General features: G+C 46.4%; 1 protein-coding gene across 1 annotated transcript in view; it reads left to right on the top strand.

Annotated features, from left to right (window-relative positions):
* Positions 1-2,559, top strand: part of col6a1 (collagen, type VI, alpha 1) — a 47,117-nt gene extending 44,558 nt beyond the window's left edge. Inside the window, exon 35 of the mRNA XM_080725232.1 lies at positions 356-2,559. Coding sequence (XP_080581358.1) covers positions 356-966 — 611 coding nt within the window. The 3' untranslated portion in view covers positions 967-2,559. The remainder of the gene's footprint in view (positions 1-355) is intronic.
* Positions 2,560-13,124: the final 10,565 nt, after the last annotated feature.

Here is a 13,124-nt window from a genome sequence, read left to right as displayed (position 1 = left end):
CTAATATTTGACAATTTGGCAAATGTTTAACTTGTCATTTTAGAGGTATTAAAAAGTCCTTAAGTTGTCACTTTAGAAAAGTGCAGACACCCTCTTTACACTTAAACTTTATGTTGGTTTGTTTACTGTTGAGTGAGAAAACAATGTTTCATATTAAGTTAATCATCTGGGGACCCCCCTGGGGGTTCCGACACACTGTTTGGCGAAACAGCAATCTCTCGAGACAGAGTCAATGATAGACAGCCCGAGTGGATGTCGCCCTTTCTCTGATGATGGGTTCCCAGATTGGGGAAACAGTGACTTAGTGGATGGCAGTGCCATCGTCATTGACCCGTCTGTGTTCTGTACATTGCAGTCACCTTCGCGGAGGACACCGACATCCTGCTGATGATGGACAGCTCGGCCAGCGTCGGCCAGAAGAACTTCGACACCAGCAAGGCGTTCGTCCGGCGCCTGGCCGAGCGCTTCCTGTCCGCCGAGCGCAAAGGGCGGGTGGGCGTACGGGTGGGCGTGGCCCAGTACAGCCGCAGCGCCCGCATGGAGCAGGAGATGACCGCCAACGTCACCCAGCTGGCGCTGCGCGTCGAGGAGGCCGCCTTCCAGAACGACGGCACCGACGTGGTGGGCGCCATGAACTTCGCCATGCAGCGCTTCCAGGGCCGCGGTGACGGCGGCGGCAGCGGCAGGAAGAAGAAGCTGGTGCTGTTCTCGGACGGCAGGTCGCAGGGCGTCACCGACGCCGTGCTGGAGAAGCGCGTGCTGCAGGTGGCGGACGCCGGCGTGGAGCTGTTCGTCATCTCCGTGGGCAGCCAGGTCAACGAGTTCAACCTGCGCACGCTGGTGAGCCGGGGGAGACGGGACGACGTGTCCTTCGCCCAGCGTCACCTGTTCCGCGTGCCCGACTACCCCTCTCTGCTGCGGGGCGTCTTCCACCAAACCGTTTCCCGCAGGGTCTCCCTGCCCTGAGCGCAGGGGAAACCCGCCCGCACAATGTTGGACGAACATGCTTTAGTTTTCTAGGTCCATTACAAAGTATTCAGTTTCACTCCCATTTATAATACACTGTCCAGTGCTTTTTTTTGTTTTTATGTCAGAATACGACTAAGGATTGTGTGTTTGGCAGACTGAAAGGTCTGTATAAGTAGAGGGGCAGCCGCAGCCCCAGTCCTGGGGAGAGACGGCAGCAGTGGGCCGTTGCCAAGCACCACACTTTATCCTTCCACAACGGAGTACGCTAACCACTTTAACCCATGGCATCCCTATTTTGGGCATGTCATAATAGTCCTTTTGAAACAAATTCAAAAATAGATCTACAAGTCTCACAAAGCGTTGCCATGTGACGGGGAGTGCCGTCACTTGAACGGCTATTTCTGCTATTCGGCTATTTAATAGGGCTTAAGTGGCAAATTTACACGGTAGGTTGATTTAAACCTATACGTTAGCTGCATCGCTGTGCCATTTTGACCTGTTCACCTCCTCCTTCAGTCAAGGTCAATTGTTTTCATTGAAGACTAACGTTAGGGGCTGATTACGTGATAAGAATGATCTCTCCAGGACTGGGGCTCTTCCCTCCCCCACCTCCCCCAGCATGAAGGATTGTGTTCAGGGTCTGTAGGTGGACCTGTTTAATATTGTTCTTGTAGATCAAACCAAACCGGACGTTACATCAGACGGGCTTTTCTACAGACACACACACACACACACACACACACACACACACACACACACACACACACACATACACACACACACACACACACACACACACACACACACACACACACACACACACACACACATCTTCACCTGGTGCTCATGAAAACAGAACAGCTGGTCGCAACATGTGCAATCCATGCTAATGCGCGTGTGTGTGCGTGCGTGTGTGTGCGCTATAGTAGCGTGTGTATGTGATGCGCACGTACCTGTACATGCATGCTCAAATGCTTGCGTGCGTGCACGTTTAAGAGGGATGACTATTTTAAAGACAGCCATGGGGGGATTGTTCTGTAAACACCTCATATGGGGTCCCTGGTTCGAATGACGGGCGAAAAGCTGTTTATCGTCATCTGTGTGCCAGAGTAGCCCATGTTGAATATACACAAGCTCTCACAGCGCACGCGTGCTCACGAACACACACACACATGTACGTGCACGTGCACCCACCCACACACACACACACACACACACACACACAAACACACATACATATGGACAGCATCAATCAGACAGGGAAACGTCTGTTATTATGACCGATTGTCCAGAGGTGAAAAACAACGTCAAAGACAAACGCGCTGTGACATACGCATCACATGCACATACGCATGCATGCATGTACACGCATGCACGTCATACAGCTCCCCTGTGCTATAGTTCTTACACCGAACTGTCGCTGTACTGTAGTTGTCAGCAGTGGTCCATTGTTGCTGTACTTTTATTTTCTGTGGTGCTATAAGTGTATCAGCCTCTAACCCCCCCCCACCCCCACCCCCACCCCCACCACCATGTTGTTAAAGAAGTCTATTTTACCTAAGGATACATGTTGAAAGAAATAAAGGTTGCTACTCCCAAATGTCTTCGCTCATTTTGTTTTTCATTCATTCACAGTGACAGGTAAACCAACAAAAACATACCGTGTGCTGTTGCACGCATACAAATGCCTGTGGGCGCATACATGTGTGTACTGTATGCACGGTTTGCACGCACACATCGCACATGGGCAGCACAAATACACACCCAAAAACACATTGACTTACACGCTTCAAAGGACAATCATGGCTCCTTACTAGTCTCTCTCTCTCTTAAACATACAAACACATTTACATTATTGTGCTGGTGTGGACATTACATTGACTTGCACTCATTCTCTAACGCAGGGGTCTTCAACAGGGGGTCCGGGACCCCTAGGGGTCCTCAGAGTTACTATAGGGGGTCCTCCAAATCTTTGTGTGATAGAAACTCTTTTATAGTGACCACTTGAACCCTAGTGTCCTTATTGTGAGAATGTTAGCCAAAAATAGCAGATCTACAAGCTCAAAGCCTTGCTCTGCGAGGCGGTGACGAGGCGTTGACGATTGTGCTGTCAAACAATGAAACTATATGGAATCTATGAAAAGGTTGTGGGGCTCCCTGCCTCATCTCTCTCTCAACTTAGGGGTCCTTGGCCTGAACATGTTGAAGACCCCTGCTCTAACGTTTAGCATTAAGCCTAACCTCATCATTCAACTTAACTCTAAAGGCCCAAGCGCATACGCATATGTCACTGCTCTTGTCCTCTGCTCCAGTGTCCTCGCATTGGAGAATCACTGCCATACTGTAGGTTCCAGCATGCTTCATTTGTCCTCCAATGTACAGTACTGTAGCTGGCCTGCTTGGGGATGCACCTCCAAATTGTACCCTTGAAGCATCTCAAGCCACCGAAAAGGAACCATTTGTTTTTGAAATTTAGAATAGCCAAGTAGTTTTAGGTTGAAATGGATTCAGCAGGCCAAAAATACCCTAATTACACACCTCATACGCTCATATTGGCCATTTCTTCAATCCCAGGCCCTCGGGATACCCCCAACTTTGATTGGCTCCCATAAAGTTTGTCAAGGGAGTTGGGTTTGGCAAATTTCAGAGGTGATAGTAGACACATTTATGAACACATTTGTGAAGAAAACTATTGGAAAGCATTTAGTTCCCAGATTGGTCCAACACTCGGCTAACTTTCCCTCACTAGCTAGCGGAATGGCAAAGATCTCCCTCCCTCCCTATCCGGCTTCCCTTCCGCAAACCCAAGGGATTGTGTTCAGTAGACGCTTGGCAACCAGATGCACCACGGTGGATTTGAATCAAACCCCTATAGACTCTGTGATGGGCATTTTACCCTAGTGCCACCTGAGTCGAGCGCCTTAGCTAGGAACCACTTTCCATACAGTTATGGACAGAAGTGCTTGCAGGGGCCGAACCTCCGCCAACAGGCCTTGTTGAATTGCAAAATTGGTTGAGGGAGCAGCTGTAGTAGATTCTCTATTCTCCCCATCTTGGAACAATACACACAGGCCAGGTCCATGTCACTTCAGATCTTCACCATTAACCACTCAAAGTGGCAGGGGCATTATTACAGAGGCCAAAGGGCATGACCTGAAACGGCCACAGTCCGAAGAAAGCAGGCTGAGCCTTGGGGTAGAGCTCAACTTATCCACATGCAGAGGTCCAACTATCTGAACCAGATGGAACCTTTGAAGCAGTAGACCACATCATCACGCTCTGGGCAGCTGGCTGTGGTGGAAAAAGTACTCACATATTTTATTTAAGTAAAAGTATCAATACTGCAATGTAGAAATTCCATGTTACAATTAAAAGTCTGGAATTCTAAATGTACTTATGAAAAGTGTTGGCATCAAAATATACCAAAAGTAAAAGTACAAATTGTTTGGAAATAGCAGATCTACCAGCTCAGAATTATAAATTAGGGCTCAAGTGGTTTATGTATGTTTTATAATTTTAGAATTTATATCTGCAAAGTAAAGTTTACAAATAAATGTAATGGAGTAAAAATACAATATTTGAATCAGAGATGTCGTAGACTAGAAGTAAAAGTATTGGAAATTAGAAAAACTCAAGTAAAGTACAAATACCTCAACATTGTACTTAAGTACAGTACTTAAGTAAACTAGAAGTTCGGCCCTCACATCTAGAGTTCGGGCCGCTATGCAGCCCTCACAGTTACGTTGTACTGCACTAGAGGTTCGCGGCCCTTCGGGCCGCTCACATCTAGAGTCCACGCCCGCTTTTTTTTTTTTTTTTAAATAAAAAAAAAAAAGTAAAAAAAAAAAAATTTTGAAAAAAAAAAAGTTTGTTGAAAAAAAAAAAAGTTTTGGCCTAATTGTGTTATTATTGTTACTGTAATAGGCCTGCCAATGTTTTATTTTCATTATTTCAATGTTTTCATTTTAGCAACACACACACACACACACACACACACACACACACACACACACACACACACACACACACACACACACACACACACACACACACACACACACACAGACAGACAGACAGACAGACAGACAGACAGTATCTTGCTGTGAACTCTAGATGTGAGTGGCCCGAAGGGCCGCGAACTTCTTGTAAGATACAGGCTCTCGGCTAGCGATTGAGTCTCTCTCTCTCTCTCTCTCTCTCTCTCTCTCTCTCTCTCTCTCTCTCTCTCTCTCTCTCTCTCCCCCCCTGTGCAGCGCCCCCCCCCTTCCCTCTTGTAACCTGAGACTCTCTCTCTCTCTCTCTTGCTCTCTAGCGAATCAGCGGACGGCTGTGCCGTGCATTCTACCGACAGCGGAGCTAGCTATGAGTTGAAGTGGATGTAAAGGGGGCGTGTATGGCCTTCTACCGACATCGGAGCTAGCTATGAGTTGAAGTGGATGTAAAGGGGCGTGTATGGCCTTGGAAGTGGGATGCGGCTCTAAGAAAAATGTAATAGTAGATAGTTGTGTACATGTAGTGAGGTGTTGGTTTGAGCAATGAGTATGAAAGATATGCAATTGGGTATTTATGCATATGTGAAGTTGTTGATGCAAATGAGATAGCATTTGTTTTTAGATGTCATGGGTTATTGTCATGTTGTAATATAGGACAGTGTTTGTTGCAACATATATACAAATACGAAAGGAAATAGTACTAAAATGAAATGATATCGAGAATGACAGTACAGTATATGTCAGTATGTAGGCTAGTATGAACATTAGTAATTAGGAGCATCTGTGTGTTGTTTCAGGGGGGAAATTGCAAAGATCTGTATGCATCCAGATAGTAGCAAATGCAAAGTGTGTGAGGTAGGCACTGGCTCTCTTTCCCCTGGAGAAGGCTGTGTAGAGTTGGCCATGAGCAAAACACAGGGTGAGGCAAGTAGATGCCAACTCGTCACTCTTGGCCCTGACCCTTATTGATGGTAACAGAGAAAGTTAAGAGGATAGGGAACTGTCGTCTAATGAAGGTGAAGGGAAGCTCATCACCTCTTTCATAGTGAGGTATTCTTGGTAGGAAGATTGTTTCACCCCTGTTTGTGCTTACTGCATCTTACACCCAATTACTTTGTCCATCATTTGCATTACCACCATTCTTGATAGTGCGGTCGGGACCTGTTTGCAGGTTTCTAATCAGCATGACTGGTGTGCCTACTTTCAACTTGAGGTTATGATCAGGGATTCCAGAAGGTGTCAGTGATCCCTGATGACAACAGTGACGTAAATCGCATATATGGAGATCTATGTATCTGTCGGTCCTTGTCCCTTTTATGGGCATATTGGTTGGATCAGCAGTTGTAAAAAAAATCAGAGCTATGCGTGTGCAAGTTTGAGTCTTTCCCCCCCTTTTTATCGCATGTCCTAATGCTCACAATATTTTTTTTGCGTGGTCCTCTGAACAGACAGCAGTAAAACCTGACTTGTGTCCATGAGTGATGTCTACCATATGATTGTAGATTTGACCATAAAAGGCCATTTATGAGAAAGTCTGTGCGTGTCAGTATCTGTCAGTCAGGCCTTGTCCCTGTTATACCCATCTATGAAGAACACTGATGGCATCAGTAGGACTAAGTCTGTGCGACGTAAATGGCATATGTGCCCATAGATGGAGATCTCTGTATCTCACAGTCCTATATTGGTTGGATCGGCAGTTCTCTGTACTGTTTTGTACAACTGTGTATCATGCAAGTACAGTAACGGCAGGGGAGGTAGCTAAGAACGTAGGCAAAGATCTGAGCTGTCCATGTGCGAAAGCTGGAGTCTGTAGAACCAACCATGTGCTGTGAGACCCCTGTCATGCGACTCGGCATCAATTAGTTGGGATGGGATGGGATGGGATGGGATGGGATGGGATGGGAGCCTAGCGCAGTGGCAAAGATCTCCCTCCCTATCCAGATTCCCTCCCGTGAAACCCAAGGGATTGTGTTCAGTGTAGACGCTCGGCAAGCCAGATGCACCACAGTGGATTCGAAAGACTCTCTGATTAGCGAGGCAGATAAAGTGCATATTACAGGTGAATCGTTCACTTGCGGATACAAGCACCAAAATTGGCACACATACTCCTTAGGCATTGCTCTTTTCAAAAAGCCATCTGGCCAAAAAAAAAATCAAGATGGCGGCCAATTTTCATGATGGCCGCCATTGAATATACAGTAATCTTGCATTCCACAATAAAATCCCCTGAATGATCTATTTGAATGATTTTGGTGTCAAATCATACATTTATCACTATGTAGAATCCAAATTTGGACCCATGGACTTACTCAATGGCTTCCTTGTACCATATATCAGTCCCGGAATTCTCAATATTCTGCTAAATTAGAGGTTTGTGTTATGTCTGACTCGGGTAAAGTGGGTGGTAGTGTATATCTTAGTATTGTTAGAGGTTTATAGTGTGTGTGTGGGTGTGTGTGTGTGTGTGTGTGTGTGTGTGTGTGTGTGTGTGTGGGGGGGGGGGGGGGTGTGGATGTAGTAATGTAGTAACTCAACAGAGCGGATTTCAATGCACAGCGGCTGGCGCGGCTAAAATGCATGGTAGATATAATAGCGCCGTGGGATCACTCTTTGTCTAGTCTCTATCCTTCGACCTTTTCGACTTGGGTAACCCTGCCAGGAGTACAAGACTCCTGCCGACATAGCTCTGGGGGTCATGGAGACATGCAAACTGCCTCACCACGATAAGGTGATGGCAGGAGGTCGTTTTTTTTTTGTTTTTTTTTTAAAAGTTTTTTCTATCTAGGGCCTAGGCAGTATAGTACAATAGTATAGTAGGCCTAGACTACAACGCTTCTAAACCTTGCACCTGCAGCTGCACCGTGCCGTGCAGGTCAGACCAAAGCGGTAGCATTTGCATCGACTGCAGCATTCCAACTTGCATCCACACTTGGTCAGCTGCTGGCAACTCTCTGCAATGGGTGGGAGCTCAGTCCAATCAATCTGCCACAGATCTCCTTTCTTGGTCCAGCCCCAGTTGTCAGGAGTCTGCATTTCTGGTTGACATACTGTTGACTGACTCCAGATGCAGGCCGCTTGATAGGAAGCGCGCTTCACATGTTGCTTCAGTGCTGCTTGCGTTGGAGGAATGGCTTCGTATGGCCTCTGCTTCCGAGCAAACAAGTCCAACCTCGCATCATTGACACCTTCAGCTGTGCTGGATCGGTCGTACATCATGACCACAAACTTCTCCAAGGTTTTCAGGTCTTCATCATCCACTACAGGTGGGTAATGGCTGAGTTTGCTGAAGACACCGGAAGCCTCATCACAAACATTCCAGGTTTGCCACGCAGACTTCTTCCCCTTTCCGCGGAATGCTGAAACAACATCGCAGCCAGTGAAGGCATGGAAGAAGAGCATCCCTTTGCTCTTTTCTGCAAGAGTGCAAGACAGGTCATGAACAGGAATCCACTTTAAGTTCTGTTTTTGGCCAAAGGCAACCCACAACTGCTGCAGACCGAGCTCCTGAAGTGCCTGCAGAACACTGACTGCGATGACAACAACATCTGTGTCGTTGGCTTTGACCATGATGACCTTGCTGCCTGCTTCTGTGGCATGCCTGGCATGCACAAAGATCTGTGTGTCCGCTTCTTCGTGACTGCATGGTGCCACCCCAGCCAGATTGATAGTGCTGTTGCTGAGACCATCTTCTTCCTTGGTCACAATGACCACATTTGGTGAGGCCACACATGCTATCTTATCAGCCAGAAAGTTGAATAGCTCAGCTTTGTTGTAATTTTCTCTCATAAAGTTTGTTCATATCATGCCAGAGCAGAGAGTGTGACTTGAAGGAGTTCTTCCGTCATGAGAACCAGTCACATCCTGCTGCCCTCAGTGATGGTGGAAAACTCCACACATGTCAGAAATCCCACCTCACTACCATTCTTGAGAGCCAAGTTACAATCCCTGAGGCAGAGCCATATGCTGACACCATCATCATTGATGGAGCAGCGTTGGTGAACAGTCTGCCTCCAAGGAGTTCAAAGATGTTTGAAGAGTACGCAAAGCTTGATGTCCTTCCTACAATAAAAGCATACTCTACCAAGTACAAGAGAACAGACATTGTGTTTGATGTTTACCGGCCATCTAGTCTGAAAGCTGAAACTAGATCGAAGCGTGGACGTGGGGTGAGACGCAGGGTGACAGGCTTGGGCAAAATTCCTTCAAAATGGCAAAACTTTATGAGAGAAAATGACAACAAAGCTGAGCTATTCAACTTTCTGGCTGATAAGATAGCATGTGTGGCCTCACCAAATGTGGTCATTGTGACCAAGGAAGAAGATGGTCTCAGCAACAGCACTATCAATCTGGCTGGGGTGGCACCATGCAGTCACGAAGAAGCGGACACACAGATCTTTGTGCATGCCAGGCATGCCACAGAAGCAGGCAGCAAGGTCATCATGGTCAAAGCCAACGACACAGATGTTGTTGTCATCGCAGTCAGTGTTCTGCAGGCACTTCAGGAGCTCGGTCTGCAGCAGTTGTGGGTTGCCTTTGGCCAAAAACAGAACTTAAAGTGGATTCCTGTTCATGACCTGTGTTGCACTCTTGCAGAAAAGAGCAAAGGGATGCTCTTCTTCCATGCCTTCACTGGCTGCGATGTTGTTTCAGCATTCCGCGGAAAGGGGAAGAAGTCTGCGTGGCAAACCTGGAATGTTTGTGATGAGGCTTCCGGTGTCTTCAGCAAACTCAGCCATTACCCACCTGTAGTGGATGATGAAAACCTTGGAGAAGTTTGTGGTCATGATGTACGACCGATCCAGCACAGCTGAAGGTGTCAATGATGCGAGGTTGGACTTGTTTGCTCGGAAGCAGAGGCCATACGAAGCCATTCCTCCAACGCAAGCAGCACTGAAGCAACATGTGAAGCGCGCTTCCTATCAAGCGGCCTGCATCTGGAGTCAGTCAACAGTATGTCAACCAGAAATGCAGACTCCTGACAACTGGGGCTGGACCAAGAAAGGAGATCTGTGGCAGATTGATTGGACTGAGCTCCCACCCATTGCAGAGAGTTGCCAGCAGCTGACCAAGTGTGGATGCAAGTTGGAATACTGCAGTCGATGCAAATGCTACCGCTTTGGTCTGACCTGCACGGCACTGTGCAGCTGCAGGTGCGAGGTTTAGAAGCGTTGTAGTCTAGGCCTACTATACTATTGTACTATACTGCCTAGGCCCTAGATAGAAAAAACGTAAAAAAAAAAAAAAAAACTACCTCCTGCCTCGACGGGATCATCACCTTATCGTGGTGAGGCAGTTTGCATGTCTCCATGACCCCCAGAGCTATGTCGGCAGGAGTCTTGTACTCCTGGCAGGGTTACCCAAGTCGAAAAGGTCGAAGAATAGAGACTAGACAAAGAGTGATCCCACGGCGCTATTATATCTACCATGCATTTTAGCCGCGTCAGCCGCTATGCATTGAAATCCGCTCTATTGAGTTACTACATTACTACATTACCACCACCCCCCCCCCCCCCCCACACACACACACACACACACACACTATAAACCTCTAACAATACTTAGATATACACTACCACCCATTTTACCCGAGTCAGACATAACACAAACCTCTAATTTAGCAGAATATTAGGATTCCGTGACTGATATATGGTACAAGGAAGCCAGTGAGTAAGTCCATGGGTCCAAATTTGGATTCTACATAGTGAAAAATGTATGATTTGACACCAAGATCATTCAAATAGGACAGGTCTATGGTATTTTATTGCGGAATGCAAGATTACTGTATATTCAATGGCGGCCATCTTGAAAAATGGCCGCCATCTTGAAATTTTATTTGGCCAGATGGTTTTATGAAAAGAGCAATCCCTAAGGAGTATGTGTGCCAATTTTGGTGCTTGTATCCGCAAGTGAACGATTATTTCTGTTATCTGCCCGGCTAGATGGGCATTTTACCCCTGTGCCACCTGAGCGCCTTAGCAGGAACCACTTTCCATACAGTTATGGTGCTTGCAGGGGCCGAAGCTCCGCCAACAGCCCTTGTTGAGTCACGCTATAATCACACTTATACCACGGTTGAGGGAGCAGCTGTAGTAGATTCTCTATTCTCCCCATCTTGGAACAGCAATGCGCTCCCAGATCCATGTCACTGTGATATGGTGATGAATGGATTGTCAGGGTCGAGGATTGCCAGGACAGTCGCCAGTGAATGTTTCCTGCAGCTGTTGGAAGACCCTGTGGCACTCCTTATCCCACTGGAATGTCTATCCTGGCTGTTAGCTGGCTGATAACACTTTCAAAGAAAGCCAATCTAGGAAACGCCACAGCTCTCCTGGTTCAAAGGTGTCAGCCAGTCCTTGATGGCAGGACTTTGTTCAGATCAGCGGTGAGTGACCCTTTCACCGCTGACCACATGACAACATGACCACAAGGCCATCTTCGCCATTAACCACTCAAAGGTGGCAGGGGCATTACGGAGGCCAAAGGGCATGACCTGAAACGGCCACAGGCCGATTAAGAAAGCAGTTTTATTACATAAACTAGAAATCCTCTGTTACAAGTTAAAGTCCGGAATTCAAATGTACTTGAGTAAAAGTATGACATTTTACTCAAAGTACCAAAAGTAAAAGTACAAAAATGTTTGAAAATAGCAGATCTACAAGCTCACAATGCGATGCAATGCGATGCGTTGTGAGCTTATTTAAAAGAGCTAAGGTATAGAATAGGGCTAAAGTGGTTTATGTATGTTTTATTTATATCTGCAAAGTAACTAGTAACTAAAGTTTTCAAATAAATACAGTGGAATAAAAATACAATATTTGGATCCGAGGTGTAGTGGAGTAGATAGTGTTGGAAATTGGAACTACTCAATTTCTTAAGTACAGTACTTAAAAACAGTACTTACTAAGTAGATGTACTTAGTTACTTTACACCACTGGCAGCTGGCTGGGTGTGCGTAACGTAACACTGTCTGGCCGCCGTGCCTGAGGTGGACAAAAGTTCTGTAGAAAATGCCGGTAGTAGAACGCCAACTCTAGGAAACAAAGGTGTCACCAGTCCTTGATGGCGGGACTTTGTTCAGATCAGCGGTGACCCTTTCACTGCTGGCAACATGACTACATGACCACAGGGCCATCTTTACCATTAACCACTCAAAAGTGGCAGGGGCATTACGGAGGCCAAAGGGCATGACCTGAAACGGCCACAGGCCGATTAAGAAAGCAGTTTTATTAAGCTGAGCCTTAAGTTGGGGTATACCAGTATAGCTCAACTTACCGGTATGCAGAGGTCACTACAGTAACCCTATATCTAACCCTAACCCGGCTAATCCTAACCTCTATGGAGGTGTCGCCACTCAGACAATTAGAAGTCAATTTCTGAATGGCAGCATGTCTGAATGGAGAGCGGCCCCCGGTCACCAGTACTGCGGAGGGTACATGTGGTTTATGTATGTTTTACAATATTATAATTTACATCTGCAAAGTAACAAGTAAAGTTTTCAAATAAATGTATTGGAAATGTATTTGGATCTGAGATGTAGTGGAGTAGAAGTAAAAGTATTGGAAATACTCAAGTAAAGTACAAATACCTCACCATTGTACTAAGTACAGTACTTACTAAGTAAATGTACTGTTCTTAGTTACTTTACACCACTGGCAGCTGGCTGGGTGTACGTAACACTGTCCTGTCTGGCTCCCGTGTTGAGGTGGAATTATTACATTATTGGCTTTCTTGCCACTGAAGGGACGTCTAATTGAGGGTCTTTACTGGGGTACTGGCTGGGATCTGGTTGGGCGGTCATCAAACGCTGTAATGTTTCTTTACTCCCATCCAGACTCCAGTCACGCAGACTGGGGTCTGCACGGGAGAAAAGAAACGTCCTCTGTATTTGAAGCAAATACTTTCAGCTCTTTGGGGAAGCGGCACACAACATGGGACTGGCATGGTTTGCAAGTCTTTGGCCGCTGTAGCCTTTCTTCGTCTTGGATATAAGATTGCTACATTTCAGCAATTCATCCTCCTTGTTGAAACTGACACGGTTTTCCTTATCAGAAGTTTTGTAATTCAACCATATTGAAGGAATAAATGACAGCAACAACAAACTACAGCACTGATTCTTTTAGTTGAGTTTTGAGTTTGGGTTGGGAATAGGAGTATACACACACA

This window comes from Nannobrachium achirus, assembly GCF_963921795.1.
Source record: "Nannobrachium achirus genome assembly, chromosome: 5".
NCBI classification, from domain to species: Eukaryota; Metazoa; Chordata; class Actinopteri; order Myctophiformes; family Myctophidae; genus Nannobrachium; species Nannobrachium achirus.
The sequence above is the reverse complement of the archived record's forward strand: the minus strand, read 5'-3'. Positions and strand labels throughout refer to the sequence as shown.